Genomic DNA, 22313 nt, shown 5'->3' on the forward strand with positions numbered 1-22313 from the left:
ACAGTACTGCAATCAAATTACATGTGATTCAAGTGCAGTTCCGCAGTGTGAACATAGGGGAGTCTGGGTAAAGGCTCAGAGGATCAGGTGCCACTGCGACTGAACCCTGGAAAGTCTACACAGCGGCACTTCAGCGCACCGGGGGAAACAAGACAAGCTCCTTTTTCATCTGAGGTGGAGATGAGAGGGATTCTAACATACGTCTCCTCGCATACAAATCTCCGTGGGACAAAAAACAAAAAAACAGAACAAGAACAAAATACAATCAAGTCTCACACTCGGCTGTGTGCTCACGAATACCAAGCAGGAGGAGGAGAAAGCTGTTGATACTCAAAATGAAATCTTTCAAGATATCCAACACAAGAGGTGCGCTCCTTTAGGTCTTTTTTTTTTCATTCAGATATTGATTATGTTCTCCCTCAGCTTCCGCACCTTTGATACCGCAATTTCCATAAATGCCACTGGGAGTGTGGAAAGTTCAAAGCTGTTTGATGTCCAAAGCCCAGAGCCATGGACATGATGAAGTGATGAAGTACAAACAATCCCTGCAGTCTAAAAAGAAGCTGAGAAATCTCAGATCCTTGTCAGGAAATGCGGTGAATGATGGATTTAGAATAAAGCATACGTCCTATTAAAACTGGGAAAGTTGGGAAGGCTCTGAGCGCTGAGTCTGAGTGGGCTGATGGGTAAGCGCTATAATAGAATCCAGGATGGTAGCACTCTTGTTCATATACAGCCCTAATGGCTTTGAAAGACTACTATGCGCTATTCTCACAGGAGATCTATGGATAAATCAATGAGCAGCACACTGACAAAAGCAATAGCAAAGTGTAATCCCCAGGTCTCCTTGAGAGCCTGTGATATACATGAAACGTACACTGACTCTGTACTGTATATGGTGGACCATACTCAGCATGGTGGCGTGTTAGTGTGTGTTGCTTTGATCCGAGTGGATCAGACACAGCAGTGCTTCTGGAGTTTTTAATTCAGTGTCACTGCTGGATTGAGAATAGTCCACAAAAACATCCAGCCAACAGCGTCCTGTGTCCACCAATGAGGGATTAGAGGACGACTGACACACACTGTGCAGCTATATTATGAGCTACTGTCTCTGACTATAGATCTACAAAGTGGACCAACAAGGTTTTAAAAACTGCGGCAGCAACTGCTGTGTCTGATCCACTTGTACCAGCGCAACACACACTACAGTACCCGCTCTGTGGTGGATTTGTTTGGGTCCTGATCATTAAGGAACAGGGCAAAAGTATGCAGAACAACAGATGGACTACAGTTTGTAATGGTAGAATTACAAAGTGCTCCTGTGTGGTCCGTGGAGCTGATGTGAAAGACAGAGGTCATATTGATTATATACATCATATGTTATTCAAACACTCCATCTGTCCATCAACATGCCACTTATTTTTTTTATTAAACAGCGGCTGTCCACTCAGAATCCACTGCCCATTTATGCCATTCTATCCAGACCCCAGCTACGGAAATATAACTCGGTCAAAACCAGCCGGGGCCGGATTGTGACAGGCGCATCAGTGAAAGGAGGAGAGAGGCATTCATCTCTGGACGGACTGTCAAACCAACTCCACTGATCTGACAGCTGACCTCACTGAACGGGTCCTGAGCTCAAAGCGGGAGCAGGCCGTCCTCTCCGGCGCTGACACCAGGCTGACCTGCGTTATTGGAAATCGAGGTTTGAGGGGAAAGGCCAAATGTCATGTGATGAAGCTGTTAATGACGATGCTTCTCCAAAAATAAAAGAAATAATAACAGGAATAAAAACACTCTTCCAGTCTCTTGACGTGGGACAATTTCTGATGGGAGCCCAGGGTTGTATTTGTGATCAATGTAGCATTGAAAAGTGCTCTCGGAACTGTTGCTCTCTAGAGAAAATACCTGTCTCTATCTCTCTCTATTTGTGTGTGTGTGTGTGTGTGTGTGTGTGTGTCATTTCAGTCTACCATGCTTTATTCCTTGAGACAGCTACATTCTCTGAATAAACCAAACAAAATAACAATATCTTCCATTGAACTAAAACAGAAACCTAGAATAATCATGTTTGTATCCTATTCATCTCCATCATCATTATAACCATCATCATCATCATCATCTGCATCAGCAAAGCTCTCCAATAATCCTTAGACAAGCCCATAAAATTCTGCTCTATGTTATGCTCAGTAAAACATTAGGGCTGTACAACACCTCATTTGTTAATTAAAAAAGGAGGTGATATGCAAATTGTCAAAACAAGCTACATCTCCCCAAGTTGCTATGGTGAAGGTTAGCATGAGCTCGTCATTGACCAAAGAAAAACATTTATCTCCATATTTGTAGATGTTTAGTTTACAACATAATTTTAACACAGCAGCTGTCCTTCATTTCCAGTGGAAATACTTTTTTACTTATTTTGAATAAAATCTTTTTACATTGACTTCCAATGAAAGTTAAGAAGGTTTTATCCTTCTCCTGTAAAGTGACAGATATTTGGAGATATATATTTTTCTTTGGATGGAGACAATATATATAACATTTTTCAACATACAAATGTGTTGTTAAAATTGTGTTCAAATGTGCAATAATGTCAAACCCAACTAGTTCATGCTGTTGTTTAAACAGTAAATTAAGTGAGAATATTATCCAAAACTAAAATAACTGGCAGCTGGCAGCATCCAAAATGTGCACTATTCAGATTATGTGTTTTTATTTTGCATTAATTATTTTTTCATTCACACACAAACATACATACTATATAAAGATATATAAAGATGAACTGACAAGATAAACCAAAGTAAACATCACATTTGTACATATCGAGGTACTGCTGCCCAAAACATAGGAAAACAGGCTCCTATATAGAGACAAGATTTTTTTTAAATCAGCATTCATTTACAGAAAAGTCCTGAGTTTTGATATTAAAAGCCTCTTTCAACAGGGTTCTCAAATGCTCTTGTAAAATACTCCCAGGTGTACAGCAGTATGAAGCCATATAACAGAGGTACAGTATTTTACTGATGTCATGCAGCCCCAAAAAGCACTGCGCTGATTCTAGCAGTAACCCACAGAGCTCTGTAAAAGGACATTAGCATTATTCCCCACTGCTGCTATGAATCAGAAATGTGCCTGGTACAGATTCCCCACTGACCTTGGTCATGTGAGAGCACCTCGCTGGCAGCCCTCCACACCGAGCTGTTTTGTCCTGTAACTCAGCCTTAACGCTCTCTCGTGAATAATGTGATAAATCTGAGGTCAGGCCATAAAAATGATGTGCATGCTATTATTAACGCAAGCAGCAGACGTCCAAGCAAAAGGTCTGGCCACGAGGATTAGTGAGACACCACTTATCCAAACAGGCGGTTCGTGTAATGTAGGTTTTTATGGCTGGACGCAGATAACAAAACAAAATCTTGAGGTCACTGTCAATAGAGTGCTATAAATATATGGAGAGCATGTAGCTCATAGTTTGCATGTGACATCCAGGATTGAATAATCTGCATGTCTATATTTCTGTCTCTCTTGTACAGCATAATGCACAACACTCACGTTCTCTATCTGGCAAAATGGAGTTTGATACAGTAACAGTAAGGCAGTAAGTAACTACAGACCCCTACATTGGTAACACTGTAATTGTAGGTTACTCTGAATTTACATCTTATCCAGAGCGACTTACAATACTAATCAGGTTACAGATAATGGTGATTGTATTGTTAGGGGTCTTGCCCAGGGACTCTTTTTGGTGTAGCCTGGTTTTTCTTACCCAAGCCTGGTCTGCTGGTTATTTTGTGTCCAAAATACGTTGGCACTGTATGCCATTACGTCAGGCACAGCTTTACCTTTAGTGGTCATAACAAAACCACAAAAAATGGGCCACAATAAAAAAGATTTGCTGGTGAGAGAAGGACATTATGTTGACCACTGGTTGACGTTTTCTGGTCAGATACCGCTGCGAGTGAAGGCAACGTGTTGGTGCACTGCTCTCACCTCCTGGTCGGGGATGCTGACGTAGCCGGTGTGGGGTCTGAAGGCCTTGTGCTGCTGCCGTGAGAACATCCAGTGGCTGCTGAAGCTCTGGCCCAGGACGGGCTGCAGGAGGAAGTAGGGCTTCTCCGAGTAGTTGACCACCACCACAAACAGGGACACCACCACGATGAGGCCAGTGGCTATCACCGACTTCTTCTGCAGGAAGACGAGAAAGAGGGAAGTCGTTCCATTAGACTAACTCATAACTCGCTGGAAAATCCAATAACCCAAATTTGGGCCAGTAGAACGAGACACGGAACATTAATAAACAGCATGCAATTGCCACTGGGAAGTGAAGTAAAACAAGACAATAACGGGCATAGCAAGACAAATGGCAATGAGGTTCTCAGAGGATATTCTCCTAGGGACCTTCCACTTACTGTGCTTCCACTCACTGACCACAGCATGAGCTTTTGAGACATTTACAAGTACCTTTATGCAGGTTCTGAGTTGTTTGTCACCAAGTTAAAAGGGTAAATATGCCATGTATAAGTCCAAGTCGAGTTACATGTCTTTTAAACATTAGTCCAATACGACTTAAGAGTCAGCGAAGATGATGTTCATGATTTAAAGTCCATTTAGAAAATCCAAAGAATGCTTCCTCACCGGCTTGCTAGCTCACTGGTCTGTGCACTGGATAAAGCTCCAGTCTTTATACACAGCTCTGGCTCTGTAAAAGGGAAAGTATCTAAGTGCCTCAAACAGAACTGACTCAGGAGCGTTCTCCTTCTGTTGCCCTATACTGACTTATTTTTGCTGTTACAGTTACATTACTTAAGGTGGAACTGACTCCATAAACACACATACTGTTCCACCTTAAAAGATGCACAGCTTCTGAATGAATGCCAACAGGAAGGGAGGAGTTTGTTTGCAGAGAGAACAGTCGTTCTCCACAATCGTCTAGATTGCCTTTAAAGACTTGTCAGAGTCCTGGAAGTCAGTCCAGGCCGGTCAATCAACAAGCAACTCAGGTGCAATTTGACTCCAGATCGGATCGTTCACAGTCCAGCAGTTGCTACTTAACGAGTGGACAGCCACCCGAAAAATACATGGACAAGAGCAGCTTCATGGTCAGAAACCAAACTGCTGTTGAAGAGCTAGAGGACGACTTACACAGACCGTGAACTGTTGAGCTACAGTCTCTGCAGACCCACAAAATGTAGCTAATAAAGTGGTCAGCATGTCTGTATAAAGTGACCGGTGTGTGTATTTACTGTCCAATAACTTTGGATGCAGTGCATGATGCCTTTGATCCGTTGAGAATAGACTAAAATGTGTACCAGGTGTGGGAGTCAATTTGCCAGGCGAGTTATTGCCTTGCTCTTGCACCTGCCAAGTGGGAAGAGTGTATGATTGCATTCGGAAGCCAAATTACACACCGGGATCTCTAGTGTAGCATTCCCGCTCTCATCCAGGCCACCAGGAGCGAGGCTTTAAATAAAAATAAGGAGGCTTTCCGGCCCGCCTCCCTCTCTTCCCCACTCCAGAGCTAAAGCACAAGCGGTGAGGTGGAAAAGAGCTTGGCCCGATGAATACTTCATCACCTTCCCTCGAGGCTGAGCCTTCTGCCCCTTCACCTTCATCTGATACGACTCACTCTGAGCCCATCCAGCAGGCCAGCCCAGAAAGTCTTAAAGCAGCAGGTAAGGCTAAATAACATCACATATTTAAGTTCTCTTTATGCTCTCGCCTTCAGATGCTGGCAGGAGAAGTGAGTTATTTATGTCTGAATAATGAGCTGTCCTGGGAATTGAGGCCTAATGACTAGACTCCGCTCTGAGATGTATGATGAATATACATTTGGCTACATTCCACCAGGTGCTGCCTCCATCAGCTCAGAGATGATGCGATAGCTGATTGCTCCATCAGGACCAACACAGTTGGCCGATATATAATAATGGCTGTTATTGACCTCCTGATACTGAGCCAATGCTAAGCAACCACTTTTGTTACAGCATCAGCAGGATTCAGATTCAGTATTCAGAGGTTCTGCCAAAAATAGAGTGAAAAACAGGGAGGGCAGTAGAGGGGTAGTGTCGCTGCCACACAGCTCTAGTGTCTCGGGGTCAGGTCACTGCCTCTGTGGAGTTTGGTGCGTTCTCCCTGTGTCTGCACGGCTGTCCTCCAGGTGCTCCAGCTTCCTCCCACAGTCCACAGTTAATCAACATTGATCCAATGTCTGTCCCGTGTCTTTTTGACAACGGACTATCTGGGAGTGCAATCTGGGAGTGACTACCCTTTACCAACACTTTTGTTGCAGTCTGGTAGTTCTGAGTCCTGAACCTTGTGTTTTATAGCCAATGATTTTCTTTGCTGACCCTCTTCCTGTCTGTGCTTTGACCTCTGCCTGTCCAGATTTCAAACTCTTCAACAGCATGGATTCAGGGCAGTGGAGAACCCAAATATGAATATCTAGCCTCTTAAAGCAGTGAATGCTTGATATCAGCTGGGCTCTACCAACTGAGAAACGACAGCCTCTTTTCCCAGAAAAGAAAATATAGAGGTCTAAGCGCCAAAACTCTATTAACACAAAATCCTCCTTCTGTGTCCACTTCCACACAAAACTACTCAAATGCAACGGATATAAAAATAATACTGTAAGACAAGATCCAATTCCTGGACTTCTGAAAGATGACGGACAGTTTCAATTACTGATAGCAGCAGACGCAGCATGGAGTGGGGCTCAGAAGCATCCCACCAGGGGATCGCTGTCAGCCGAGCCTCAGCTCCTCGTTGGGCAATAAACCCCAGGATTTCACACTAAAGAATCACTCAAGATGGCTGAGCCTTGGAGCACTTAACTTGTTAAATATTTTAAATATGTTAAAGAAAACGATGGGACTAAATTCAAGAATCTGGTGGCTCACGTGTAGAAGCAAACCTGTTTATACCATTACACTTAACGTTATCAATGCTGCAAAACATCGGTTCATTTTTATTTTTATGTTTTTTATTTGTACTTTCCTGTTTATTGTATACATCATGTCAGTGTAAGCTTGCCTCGACTGTTAGCTACGTCAGCCTCATATCTCCACTGCAAAACTAAAGAAGTGACCTTCAGCCACCGGACATGCCCTTGCTAATCAGATTAATGTGGGGCAGAGGGAAAAATCCTGTAAATTAAGCTTTCTAACACTACAAATAAATACAAGACTTGGGACTTTCTCTGAACTTAGCAACTGGCAAATATTTAATTCCCAAAATGGCAGAATATTTCCCAGTTTGCTCCCCAGTTACATTTTTGCCATTTCCACCCATCAGCTGAATCACACAATGCAACTAAGCTGGGAAAACGAAGGCTAGAACTTCCTCAGAGATATTCTGGTCTAAGTGTACAGAGCTCATTGTACAGCTCAACACATATGGAGGAGGACACTAATTGCCCAACTCCCCCATTCTATTTATGTTTGCTATGTGACCTGGTAGAAAACTGTGTGGCCTTGGAAGTGGTCTCTGAAATCCCCTAATTGTTGTTGGAATGAACCCCCGCCCCCCCCCAAACTCAAAGTGTGCTGGGCTCAACATACTTGGAGGAGAACAATAACTGCCCGAGTCGGATATGTTTCCTAGCAGACACCCAGGTTCGCTGGCGCTGCGCTGAGTGATGGATGAGATTCCCAAATCCCATCCAAATTGTAGTCATGGCCACCAGAGGACAACGATTCATTGCAAACAGTCTGTAAACAAGCACCTTGAGCCCAAAGCCCATCCTGCCGCGCGGAGGCCGAAAGCGTGTGGATGTGGAAGGAGTCTTTGAACTGTTTTGATGGCTCTGCTGATGCTCGGCTCATGTGTGGAATAATGGGAGGTGGCTGTCAGAGAAGCAGACGGCTCAGATCTCGCACATCAAACGTCTCGGCGAGGCCTCGCTTCTCAGGAGCACTTCAAACAAGCGCCATGACACACAAAAAAGCGGCCATTTAGAGTTCACACTCCAATGTTTTGCAGCGTGTTACATTACTATCTAGTCCATGGCCGCTCCGGGAAAAGAAACCTCAGGCACAAAGAAAACAGCTGCAGCAGGAATACGAGGCTCACACTGTAAAAATGTTTATTGTACAAACAGGCCAAGGATGCCCAACTCTTTCAAACAGGGTCAGAAAATCAAAGGAACAGTCAACACCTCTCCTATGAGTCTATGATACAGCTATTACACTGACACCTAGTGGCCTAGATGTGTCAGAGATTTTGTATTAAAGGCTCATGTGGGGGACTCTATGGAGCATACATTGGCTCATCAAGTGTTGCATTTAATAGAACGCAATGTAAAAATAATAGATTACTGCTATTAAAACATTCATTAATTCGTTCAAACCAGGGTCACAGTAGGTCAGAATCATAGGGCACAAGGGCAACACACATTCACCCAGTCACTCACTCACACACACACATTTTTAGAAAGTTTCACACACTCACCCAGTCACTCACACACACACACATTTGTAGACAGTTTCACACACTCACGCAGTCACTCACACACACACACACACACACATTTGTAGACAGTTTCACACCCTTACCCAGTCACAGACACACACACATTTGTAGACAGTTTCACACCCTTACCCAGTCACAGACACACACACGCCTGTGGACAGTTTCACTCACTCACGCAGTCACTCACACACACACACACACACATTTGTAGACAGTTTCACACCCTTACCCAGTCACAGACACACACACGCCTGTGGACAGTTTCACTCACTCACGCAGTCACTCACACACACACACACACACACATTTGTAGACAGTTTCACACCCTTACCCAGTCACAGACACACACACGCCTGTGGACAGTTTCACACACTCACGCAGTCACTCACACACACACACACACACATTTGTAGACAGTTTCACACCCTTACCCAGTCACAGACACACACACGCCTGTGGACAGTTTCACACACTCACGCAGTCACTCTCACACACACACACACACACACACACATTTGTAGACAGTTTCACACCCTTACCCAGTCACAGACACACACACGCCTGTGGACAGTTTCACACACTCACGCAGTCACTCACACACACACACACACACATTTGTAGACAGTTTCACACCCTTACCCAGTCACAGACACACACACGCCTGTGGACAGTTTCACACACTCACGCAGTCACTCACACACACACACACACACACACATTTGTAGACAGTTTCACACCCTTACCCAGTCACAGACACACACACGCCTGTGGACAGTTTCACTCACTCACCCAGTCACTCACACACTGTGGACAATAAAACTTACGCCCTGTGTTTGGATTGTGGCAGGTTACTGGAGTAAATCCACAGGTGGGGACTAAACCCGCGACCCCTGATCCCTCCCCCGCAGCACCATGTGCTGTGCTTCCACAAATATGATTTTCGCTGTTATAAAATGGACTGAGAATAGACATCGGCCTCAATGAATGCTTGTCCTTCTCTGCTGGACATTGGACACCCCTGATCTAGGCCAGTGCACTTCTCTGAGAAATCACCCTTTATTTATATACGATGTGAAAGCATTATAAATAATAACATTCTTTAATGATGCAATGATCCACTCTTCAGTCGTCTGCGAGCTGTGAGTAACTCACAGGGGACGTTGTTAGGGCTGTCGAGAAAGATACTGTAAGATGTGTGTGTGTGTGTGTGTGTGTGAGAGAGAGAGAGAGAGAGAGTGAGAGAGAGCATCCATCTGTCCTACACTCATCCCTCTCATCTGTTTTCATGGCATAGAACGGCGAATAAAAAAAAATCCTTCACCTTCGATTTCAATCTGAAGTCACCAATCACTGGAAAATGGTGTGTCAAATCTGGGGGCACAGTGAGGGCTTGGGGTAAGGAAGGAGGGGCAGGCCGGGCTTGGAGTGAGAGGGGAGAAGGAGGGCTTGGGAGAGGGATGGAAAGTCGATGAACTTCCACGGATAGCCGACATATGAATCGCCTCATCATCCTACTATCCATCAGGATAATCATTGCACAGGGCTCTGTGTTCTGCACAATTTCACCCATTACCAGCCTTTCAGAGAGCGGGGGGATTAGAGACAGAGTGAAAAGAGCACAATAGCGCCATCACTGGTCTACATTGTGGTACTGACTTGGCCAGTGATCACAAATACTGGATGAAAATCAACTTAAGTCTTATTTGGGTGGAGATAAATGTCCATGGGGTCCTGGGATTGTTTCCTCTTTTTGCAGGAGCTATGTCGGCATTTGCCTCGCTCTTCCGAGAAAATTAATAGGATGAATTATCTGCTGATTTTCACCAGCACTCGTCTCAAAATGTTAGTCCCATCCGGATTCATATCTCGGGGATCTTCCATGTCACAGCCCACCCCACTGCTTCCACTGTGCGCAGAACCTCAGTGTTAAAACCCTGAGGTTAGTCTGGCTAGCTTGGGTTTCGACGCTGTGGACGAGTGACCAGTGTCTCTGTGATACCTTCAGTGACAACCCACAGGTCCTGTATCACGTGGCCCCAGTGCGCCAAATGCTGGGCACAAAGGAGTGTTATTGCCAGGTGAAAGAAATCCAACAAAAAGTCTCTGTCTCTCTCCAAAACTCTCCTTAGCCCTTTATACCTATCAGCATGCCCTTTCCAGGGGTTACTCAAGCCCCTTTAACACATGCTTGGTAACCCAGAAACTCAGACTTTATCCGGTCAACCTCTGAGTAAAAGGTCCGGTTTATGTCTGAGTAGAAAATCACAGGCGTCGTCCCATGCCTAAAGCAGGCGGTACATTTGCCTAAAGCAGAGAAAATCTCCGGCTGCACAAGACATGTGAAAGGACAACTCCGGAACTCCGGAACCTGTTTCTCCAGACTTCTTCCATGTTACGTGGTGCTCAGGGCTGGAACAAAGCAGGGAGGATCATGTATCCCCACTTCAGTCTATGTGGTTTGGCTCTGAGCTTCACCTCCCGGGCAGAAGCTCTGGCCTCATTGCATTTTCAACTGCGTGGCTTTAGCCAGCTGGGGCTCGGGCCACAATAACACATAACAAAGCAACTTGTTTTATATTAGTCACTTAAACAGCTCTGTAGAAGTGCAGTCTCCTCAGGGTTATGGCTGTAACAGACCAGGTTCCTGAGGAATGCAGCTGTAAGGTCTCGCCAGACGTTGCTATTTAGAGACACCAATTTCAGCCGTGGTGATGGAGGGAGCCATGATTGCGGCGCTATTGCTATTACTGGGTGACACACTGCCCTTCCAATAATTCACCCTTTGACACTTTTTACAGTGCAGAGATTACATTAGTGCCGAATCCCTCACACTCAAAAAAAGGTTTTTGTGCCGACATTCCTGAGCATAACACACACACACACACACACACACTCAATCACTCTTTCACAGCTTTGCAGGCTCTATAAAGACTCAAGGTCTCTCCAAGGCTGCAGGCAACTCCATGGCTGTGTTTGGCTGTTTCTTTACGAAGCTTTTCTCCTTAACGACCGTGACAGGGTTTTACTGCGGCCCACGGGAGAGAGCCTTCTCGCTAACACTGCTCTCAGTAAAGGGCTAAGGGAGGGAGGGTGAAGAAGGAATCAAGCTATTTCTGGACTTTCTCTCAACCTCATTTGCGCAACTATCGATCCTACAGTGTTCTGATGTCCGGTTCAGTGTGTGAGCATGTGTGTGTGTGTGAAAGGATGTGGAGTTGGAGAGAAGATGCTACACAGTAAAGGAAATAAGACACAAAAGATTAATATCAAATAAGCTGTGGGGTGTTCCTGCTGAATGACTCTGGGTTGACTCAGAGTGACTCAGAGAACCAGAGTGACCATAAACCACATGACCATACTGTGACTTTAACAATGACATCACAACTATAACTGCACTGATTATATGAATCTGAAGACAATGAAAATCACCGTGATGCTGCTCTGAGCTGTCATTGCTACTCCAAGCTCCGCACTGCAGGAACAGCACTATGTCACTTTTGGAAGACGGTTGGAAAAAAGTGAATTACACTCTGCAACTGTAAGCCCAGGAGCCCAGGAGAGAAAAATTCCAAATCTTACCTAGTGTTCCTTTAATGCCTTCAAACCTCCCATTCCTGATTCAGAAGACTTTCTTAGATGGAAAATCTAAGTTCCTGCTCATTCCTCTTCCACATCTCATCCGCGGATCTAACCAGCTTCATCTTCACAGATTCCCCAAAGGGCTTGAGATTTACAGCACGCTTCACTGCCGCCTTAAAAACGCACCTGCTGCAACACCTGCAACATGAACAGGACGTGGTGCAATGTGGCGAGGAAGCAAGGACTGGGATGTAAATGCAGAGATGCTACTATCTCCATTTTTGTGGATTTTTATTTGTTACATCATTTGTCAGCTGTCCATACATTACCTCGAGTAAAATCTTTTCACATTGGTTTTCATTGAAAGTTAAGAAGGTTTCTTTCCTTCTCCTGTAACCTTACTATTTTGGAGCTCCATATTTTTCTTTGAAACGTGACAATAAAAACTACAATTTTAAACAACGAGCAAATATGTTACCGAAGCGCAGAGACCAGGTCTAGAAATGATAGACCAAACATGAAGTAAGACCAATATACGCAACACTAGGGGATAAATATGAGAGAAAACGACTATAAGAAACTAAAGCCCAATTTATACGTCTGCATCGACACAAACCCTACGGTATAGCCTGACACGCACCTCTCCAGAAATGTAACTACATGTCACGTCAGCGCAAACTGCAACAACTGTGATTGGTCAGTACTCAAATGGACATTGTTTATGTTGAACCAAAGAGGTACAGGAACATGAACTCCTCTCCACACACAGAGACACAGACAGCAGCAAATTCACAGCGAGAGATTACCTCAGACATGTGGGCTTCAGGGAGGAATAAAAATGCCTAACAAAGGAAAAACGCAGAGGTCTCCAGGAAGAAAAAATAACTCAACGGGAAGCAGCACCATGTGGAAAAAACGTGCCAGCTTTGTATTAGCTTCTGGTACATCATGTAAACTCTGCTCTGTCCCAAACAACGCCCTTCTCCCTAAATAGTGCACTTTTAAGATTTATAAAAGATATACCACTACACCACTAAATTGTGTACTATGTAGTGGAGAGGAAGATGTTTGAGATGCAGCCCTAGTGGTGTGGAGGTGTAATTGCAGGGTGATGCAGACACTAACACCGAAGTATAAACCTTCACAACAGAATAGGGTTCTTGCGTAGGCTACAACGTAGGCCACTCGTCAAGTCAACGCAGAAGAATAAGTTGGCCTTCACACAGAGAAAAAACAGAGAACTGCTGAGAGAGAAAAAAACAAAGAGGGTTAGGAAAACCAGCATGAAGGCCATGAGAGATCTGAAGAAATTGAAAGTGCAACCAACGTCTTAGACTGAGAGGACAGAGGGGCTACGTTTGTTCCAATAACCTGTTTCTGTTCTCGGCGTCTTGTAACTCCACGGCGTGTGCACAGCGATCGAAAACCACCAGAGAAAGGCTCCTGATTAAGAGGCAGATCTACACTCTTTCTGTAAGATGAACAATGCAGAGAGAGCTAGTTTAACAGCTTGGCATCAGGGCTCCAAAAATAAAGGCATGCCTGAGACGTGCATGGAACCGCCACGTTCTTGCAGGCCCTCCGATGTGCCGGCGAGAGATGAAAATTACATTAGCAATGCAAAAGCGCTCGCTCCTCGCCGCACGCCTCCTGCACTCATGCTTGAATGAGCCGTTAAAATCCAATTTCAATTAATCAAGGGTTTGAGAAATATTTACCCAGCCCTCCTCCTCTCCCTTCGCCCGGCGCCTCGCACTAATTCCGGCACGCACAGACTCGTCAGCTCTCTGAGGAAATGAGGCTGGAGCAAAACATAAACAATAACTCGGCTTCTGATGGAATGGGTTGTGTCATATTGCTTTATTTATAAACTCACGTGGACCTGAAGAACCACAGGGACCCTGTTCTCCAGAGTCAAGGTATGTGTTTACAGGGGTCTGTGTGGACAACAACAGCTTTTAGGAGGAACACTGGAAGTTCTCACAATGGATGCCAAAAAAAGAAGTGGAAGAACTGCAGGTAGCGGGGTGGATGGAGCCAAGTAACCAGATGGAGCCAAATTCAAAGTATGTGAATCTGAATTAGGAATAATTTAATTATATTTTTTCTGAATTTTAATTATATTTACATGCCTTTTTAATGGGGTCATTTTTTAACTTTATTTTTTGTTAGTGTTGATTTGAAATTGAGATATTGAAATTTGTTGCTCAAAAAATGTATTTCAAAATTACCACTTCAAAAATTCAGATAAATTGAATGCATCCTTAACCAATCACAGAGCTGTCTCACTCCCATCCCAATTACTGCCCTAAGGCCTTTTCTGAAGTGTGCACTGTGATGATGTTATATAAAGGTGAGCAAAATGGGCACAACCAATAAAGCATTCAAGGCATTGAGCTGAAAGCAGAATTGGGATGGACTCCCCCTCGTGTCCCTTTAGCTGTGTCCATCGCTATGGCGTAAACACCATTCACCTCTGAGTTCTCTGACAGTTCTCCTCTGCTTCTCCTGCATCTGCGTGGCTCTCTCCTGCTTCTTTGCTTTTCCACTAGAGAGAGGCGCCAAGAGCAGCTTCAGAGGGCTTGGGGCACAGAGATGAATGCCCCTACAAAACCCTGTGGGGTGAAACTTTGGGTTTGAACATGTCTACAATTAAAAAAAAAAAAAAAACCCACCCACTTGTGACCTGATAGTAGTCTCACTGTGTTGTCATGAATTTGGGCGTGGTCACAAATCAGTGGCGGATGCTGGTCTTTCAAGGAGGGGAAGCTCAATTTCGGCCTACATCATAAAATGTGTCGGTTTATTTATACGTAAATTCTACCCTCCATTCCTTTTGAAGAAAATGATCTGTGATGATTCTGTGAGTGTCCTCTCAATGGCCAGCAGAGCTAGGCTGCTTAAACGGCCTTGGCCCATGTGAAGTGTGTCCGCCTGTGAGTGCTTTGTGATGGTGGAGGGGCTCAGCAGCACCCGCTGGACAGAAACTGAGATAGAAGTCAGTCTCCAAACACAAGCAGCTACAAAAACCCCACCAGAAATAGAAGCTCGATTTGTCGCTAGTCGTTTTTAACAAAGAAAATGCCGCTAAGAGGTTTAAGAAAGTCTGGTTCAACTCAGAACAGAATGAAAATGTAATGCTCCCACGGATCTTTACACCAAAGGATCGCTGATTCGCTCATTTCGCTGTCAATCAAAAATGGATTCCGCCTCAGACAGATCATCCAATCATCATGCAGAAGCTGAGTGTCCGGGCCAGCCGAGGCCAGCCCACTGCCCCAGAGACCCCCAGAGACGCTGAGCGTCTATATAATATATAGTCTATAATATAAATCAGACACAATAAAATAAAGTCTAGGGTGTATTTACGTTTTAAAAATTACATATTAAATGAAAAATGATGTTGTTGTAATAAACTATTTTAGCTCAGTGCCAAATAAAGTGGGTTTGTGGCTGTTTCTTCTTTTTAAATGACGCACACTTTACCCACCCACATTGCACTCGTTTCTTGAAATCCCTGCGGACATCCATTAAACATTATTTTTTTGTAGGTTTACAGTCCATCTGACCTTCGCAGACTCTCAGCAGCAAATCTGCTGATGGCTAAGTAAAGAAAGTAGAGCCTAAAGCCCATTTTAAAGATTACAAACTTTTCTCCTTATCCAGCAGATTCTCTCCAAATCCTACAGAACCATCACTGAGGTGAAGGCAGTACCGGCTCCATCCGAGGATCTTCTCAGGATTAAAAGAGTGTGTGAGGTCGAGGAGGGAGAGAGAGAGTGGCTGGGTGAATGATGTTCACCAGAAGTGGAGGGAGAGGTCCAGCTCCCTGACATTAACCCCACTGAGGGTCTGCTGCACATCTCTGGAGACTGCAGTTTGGAAATTGACCCTGAAAAAATTGCTGTTGTGAAGAAAACTTAAAAGCCAGCATTTGGACAAGAGCAGTAGAAAGTACCCCACCCACTCAGTGATGGAGGGGCTTCATAAGCCGATGGACACTTAATTTCTTCCAAAATGTACAGTTCAGGGGTTTGTCTGTTCTTGGCTGCGTTAACAGCTTCTAGAAAGGATTTACGTTTGCTGTTGGAACACATCTGTAAGGATTTAAGTGTGTTAGTGTGTGTTGTGCTGGTGAGAGTGGATCAGACACATTAAAGCTGGAGATTTTAAACCCTGTGTCCACTCACTGTCCACTCTGTGAGACACTCCTCCCTCGTTGGTCCACCTTGTAGATGTAAAGTCAGAGACAGTAGCTCATCTGTCGCTGCACAGTGTGTGTCGGTCGTCCTCTAGTCCTTCATCAGTGACACAGGACTTCGTTTGGTTGGATGTTTTTGATCGGTGGACTATTCTCAGTCCAGCTGGGACATTGAAGGGTTTAAAAACTCCACGAGCACTGCTGTGTCTGATCCACTCAGTGTCACTGCACCACTGAGAATAATCCACCACCTGAATTATACCTGCTCTGTGGGGGTCCTCATGGATGGGCAGTGAGTATAGAAACAAAGGATAGGGTCATAATGTTATGGCTGATCAGTGTAGTGCCTCTGGCTGCCCAGATGTGCCCAGAAGCTCTTAGAGACTTACTGCTATGACAAGATAAGAGCATTAAGATAGTCCTTTCTAATACACCTTCCTTTCCCCCCTCTAGTTTCTCAGGAATAAAATCGGATGCCATCGGCTTTTATTCCTGCGAACCACTGTGTGTTTCAAAAGCTCTTGTGAAACTGCAGTCCAGTGAAGTTTAATCCTGGCCTCATGAATCAGTGAGTATTTGGGGCGCCACAGTTAGAACCACCTGGCTGCAAGAGACTGGAAACAGGTCGTATGCGACCCTTGCACAGGCCAGTCCTGTATCTGATGTCAACCGTAAGCGTAATCCCAAACCCTGGGACTGCAGCTTTGTTCTGGCAAAATGTCCCCTATGCCATATGTTCAGAGAGAGACAGACAGGAGCCTGAGGGGGAGGGATCTGAGTCCGGAAGAGAGGGGCATGTAGGTAGGTGTTTATTTGGATCTCGTCCTTCAGCTCTGCTTCGTTTGGCGAGGGCTGCAGGAGGAAGAGCATTAGGTAACAAGGATGCGGTGAAAATTCCCAGTGCCGGCCTGGAAGGCTTTGCTTATTTTTACAGTTTGGCTTCAGGTAATTCAGCCCTTTTGCTTTGTGCTTCTGTCCCAGTGTGAGGGAAATCAAAAGCTTGATAAATAAGACCAGCACAGAATAGTGACTACACAATTATTAAGCACTAACACGACTACCTACCAGCATCCCACTAAATAAAGCATTAGAGTAGAAGAAACAAACATTTTTAAAGCAGATTTCAAAACCAATATATGCCTCGCCTACTTATTTACCAGATTCTTATTTGCATTTTGGGTTCCACCTTAAATATTTTCCACCTTAATTAAAGCTCAAGAGACAAACCAAGTTATCGTTCTGTGTTATAAAAATCCACTGATATTTTGTGAATTCTGTGCTCTGTGTGGTGTTTGCACGCTTTGAAAATAAATGATTCAAAACATTGTACACACAGCCGCGGGGAAACTCAAGAGACAACACACAGCTCGCCTTAAACGCTGGATTATACTTCAAAATGCGTGTTTGTGACTGAAAACTGAGGAAAAACACATTAAACACAGAAAGTCAGAGAAAGTACTTCAGAACTTTGTAGGAACACTTATCAACTGTAAAGCACTGTGGGAAACCCTGCAACTGTACTTTACATGCTTAAATATGAATGCTGCTTTTCCACTGCATGGTACCTACTCTACTGGACTCTACTCAGCTCTACTCTGTTTGGTCCCTGGTCCCTAGTTGCTTTTCCACCACCACTGCCACCTCTGCCAAAATGTATCCGGTGTCATCTCAAAACCCTGTTGCTAACGGTAACAGCGGGCTTGGGAAAACACAACAATGCTGGACGTCTGCCTTTTGTTGTGATTAATAAGTCTTTCTGACCAATCAGGGCTCTGCAAGGCTTGGAACCATGAGAGTAAGGGCTAAAAAAGAACCTGGCTCCAGGGACCAGGACTAAATTTACCTAAAGCCAAAAAAGCAGAGTAGAGCAGAGTAGAGCACAGAAGGTACCATGCAGTGAAAAGGTGTAATAAGTGCCCTTTTGATAAAATTGACTTCTACTTTTGGCATTGGGTTCTTCTTATTTACTGGGTGACGGTAGCGTGCCTCAATTTCCTGCAATGAAAAGTCCGAACCATCCAAGCAAGTGTTTTCACACTGCACTTGAATGGGACCATATCTCAGCTTAATCTGATCCAGACTGAAACCACCTCTTTTGGTTCAGACCATAGTCTGAGGCACCGTTCGCACGTGCTACTTTGGTTTGGACCAAACTGAAAATTCCAAAAGGTATGTGAGAAAGCACCCTAAAGTTAGTGAGTTAGTAATGGGTTAACCCATTGTGGATCAAGATCTTCAAGCCCTTTTGTGGTTGTAGAGTTAGCATCGAGCAACACAAAATAAAACAAGATGCTCTCAGGCAGCTGCACATGAACCTAAGGTTTTGAGGACCAGGGCTAACGGTGAGCCAGAGGAATACAAACCCCTAGCACTGGGCTGTGGAGCACTCTTTGGAGTGGTGGAAGTACATCCAACACCTTCGGAAAGGGATGTGATTGATGATCCAGACCTGACCATGCTAATGACGCTGTGGTTGCCATCAAAGCCTCGCAGAAATGTTCCAAACTCAAGTGTGAAGTCTTAGTAAAAGGGTAAAAAACCCAAGCACTATTCCGACTCTAACCCCAGCCTGGAAGTGACCAGTGAAAAGAGATGAGCACTGGAAAGGCCTGGCACACGCGGCTTAAGTCCGTCTCTGGAAATGAGACTGAGGAGAGGCCAGAGATCAGTGTAATTCAGAGGATCAAAACAGAAATAGCCATCTCAGCGCATTCAAAGCCAGGGAAGAAGCAGAGAACCCCAGGATTCTGCCCAGGATTCACTTGCTCGGCGGCTCTCAGAAATCTCTCCTCGAAAACTCAAAATCAAATGCTCCCAGAGGACACGGAGTCAGTGAGTGCCCAGCTCTCCGAATGCTAATTAAACACAAGGGAGCTCTCACATATTTCTCTCTCTCTCTCTCTCTCTCTCTCTCTCTCTCTCTCTCTCTCTCTCTCTCTCTTGCACAGCTCCACATCACAGGGATGTGATTGGATACTCAAGTGATCGCTTTTCCAAGTGCCAAGATGTAGGAACATTGCTATGAAGATTTGATGGCATTCAGCCACATTAACATTAGAGAGGTCATTCCAACTCATCACAAAGGTACCGGGTGGAGCGCCATCTCTTCTGAGAACACAGTCCCACTGCTCCACAGCTCAGTGTTTGGGGTTTTATACCCCTCTAGCCAACACCATGGTAGCATTCACTATGGTGATCTTAGGATCATGTACATGGCCAGTGCTTTTCTATGGAGATTATACAAGCTGTGAGTTTACCTGAACTCCTGGGTCAACACTGGCTGATTTTATGAACTATGAGGAGTGTCTACGAATGTTTGGATACGTTGTGTACATCATAAATACCCTTAGGTCTTTGCCTTCAGGCCTACTGTCTCAGTGAGGCAGGGTGTTTTGAGTGGAGAGCCAGACTGAGAATGACGACAGAAACACAGACTCACTTCTTGAACTTTGGTCAACAAATTTCAAAGAATCTGAGAAACTAGGTTGGCTGGGGCTAGGGCTGGACGATATGGTCATAATTTATATTGCGATATATTTTTCTGTCAATACAATATAATCCCCATATCGATATGAACAATAAAAAAGACACTTGCCAAGAAAAACAAGAGACATGATTTCACAGACAAACCTAAATCTCGTGGCTTTATCAATATTAATATTTTAAAACTAACTTTAAAACTGTGCTGAACAGAACGGCAGTGCCCTCTAAGGACCGCCAGTCAGTGACAGATGCTGTAAATAATGTATATCGAAATACTGAAAATGTGTTTAAAAATCATATCATTGTTATTGAAACATTTTATATTGCGATATATATTAATATTGAATTATTATTATTGTCCATCATAATATTTAAAACTATTTAAAAAAACAATATCATAATATTGTGATATTCACACACCACACTCCTCACAGACAGTCACCCAGAGGAAACCCACGCAGACACAGGGAGAACACACCACACTCCTCACAGACAGTCACCCAGAGGAAACCCACGCAGACACAGGGAGAACACACCACACTCCTCACAGACAGTCACCCAGAGGAAACCCACGCAGACACAGGGAGAACACACCACACTCCTCACAGACAGTCACCCAGAGGAAACCCACGCAGACACAGGGAGAACACACCACACACCTCACAGTCACCCGGAGCGGGACTTGAACCTATAACCTCCAGGTCCCTGGAGCTGTGTGACTGCTGTGTCACTGTTGCAATGGTGTGTTCTTGAAATTAATAAAAGTATTTTTCATGTTTTCGTCATCTCGCCAAGGATATCGTATCGTGAAAATACCCTGAAATAGTGTGATATTATTTTAGGGCCAGATCGCCCACCCCTACCCCAGACTCTCTTTGTTTTTGGGGTTTGGCAGTGTACACCCACCCATTGCTAGGGCAAATCTGTTCCTGATCCAATCCCAGATCACAATTTACCATAAACAACGTGATTAATGATTGAATCACAAAGAACAGATAAAATATCAAACACAAAAATAAAACTTAAACCATAGAGTGGCATTGTTGTTTTGTACCTGATACACTTTTAGTTTTTAAAAAGAAAAACAAAGCTCCAACCAGCCTCATAATTCATACCGGCCTCGTAATTCATACCAGTTATTCAGTGCTGTAAACAGGTCCTGGAAATAAAATCAGGTGCACTGAATAAGCCTTGGGCTGTTGCCAGCTCATATCTTCACTCCCACAACCCCCCCCCCCAAACACCCAAACACACACACACACGATGTTCCTCACTAAGGGTAACAAACTGTAACAAACATTTTAAAAAATTGCTTCTAATATAAAATATTTGCTTATTTTGTAAACTGTTACTTACCAACATTCTGATTTTGTATAAAACAATAATGTGGCATATAAATCTACCACACAACCAAAGCGCAGAAAATTGCATGTGCATATAAACAGTAAATGTATACAATTGTACAAAAAGTTACTTTAAAACTTCTCAGTAAATAACAAAATAAACACAGAACAGTTGCTGTGCTGAGTTACGTAAACAAGTCAGAATATCACGATATTGATTTTTTATATCATTTATTCATTATCTGTAACCCTTATCCAGTTCAGGGTCGTGGTGGGTCCAGAGCCTACCTGGAATCATTGGGCACAAGGCAGGAATACACCCTGGAGGGGGCGCCAGTCCTTCACAGGGCAACACAGACACACACATTCACTCACACCTATGGACACTTTTGAGTCATCAATCCACCTCCACAATCGACTGTGGGAGGAAACCGGAGCACCTGGAGGAAACCCACGCGGACACGGGGAGAACACACCAACTCCTCACAGACAGTCACCCGGAGGAAACCCACGCGGACACAGGGAGAACACACCAACTCCTCACAGACAATCACCCGGAGCGGGAATCGAACCCACAACCTCCAGATCCCTGGAGCTGTGTGACTGCGACACTACCTGCTGCACCACCGTGCCGCCTTGATTTTTTATATCGTTTTAAAAGTTATGGCGACATTATTTCGAAAGATACGATATGGCACAGCCCTAGTCCCCACCCCTTATTACAGTCCATGAAAAAGTAAACCCATCCAATGAAATGCCAAGAAAACATAGCCAAAAAAAACAACAGACCTGAAAACATTTTCTGAATAGCTAAGGTATAATATATAAAAATAGTCAAATCACTTTTTTTAATTATGATAGTGTAAGAGCGTGTAGGGTCTATCAAAACTTTATACCACACAGTCCCACCTCTGTATATTTTACAGCATTTCTGATGAGCCAAATAAATAAAACTGTAGTTGAACAATCCTGTGAAACTCTTGCATCAAGCCTACTGTTGATTCAAAGTAGTCATAAGGAATGAAAAATAACTAACAAAGAGAAAAACAAGGCACAGACTGTAAACAAGACATAAAAAAGACACACTGTAAACAGCAGTGACATGTACGTTCTGACTTTCTTAACTTATGTATTCCTGCAGTTGTGCCATCAGAGAAAACAATGGCTTAAAAACATGGTGATGCTTTTCCTGAAGTGTGTCATGAAGGTCTATTATTTTGACAGATTTCTAGCAACCCACA

At 44.1% G+C, this 22313-nt stretch overlaps 1 protein-coding gene across 3 annotated transcripts in view; it reads right to left on the reverse strand.

Annotated features, from left to right (window-relative positions):
- st6galnac3 (ST6 (alpha-N-acetyl-neuraminyl-2,3-beta-galactosyl-1,3)-N-acetylgalactosaminide alpha-2,6-sialyltransferase 3) overlaps positions 1-22313 on the reverse strand; it is an 81437-nt gene that overhangs the window by 49556 nt on the left and 9568 nt on the right. For all 3 annotated transcript variants that reach the window (XM_066681783.1, XM_066681785.1, XM_066681784.1), the window contains exon 2: positions 3991-4185. In XM_066681783.1, coding sequence (XP_066537880.1) covers positions 3991-4185 — 195 coding nt within the window. The remainder of the gene's footprint in view (positions 1-3990; positions 4186-22313) is intronic.

The sequence above is a fragment of the Hoplias malabaricus genome, chromosome 9 (genome assembly GCF_029633855.1).
Source record: "Hoplias malabaricus isolate fHopMal1 chromosome 9, fHopMal1.hap1, whole genome shotgun sequence".
Classification (NCBI taxonomy): Eukaryota; Metazoa; Chordata; class Actinopteri; order Characiformes; family Erythrinidae; genus Hoplias; species Hoplias malabaricus.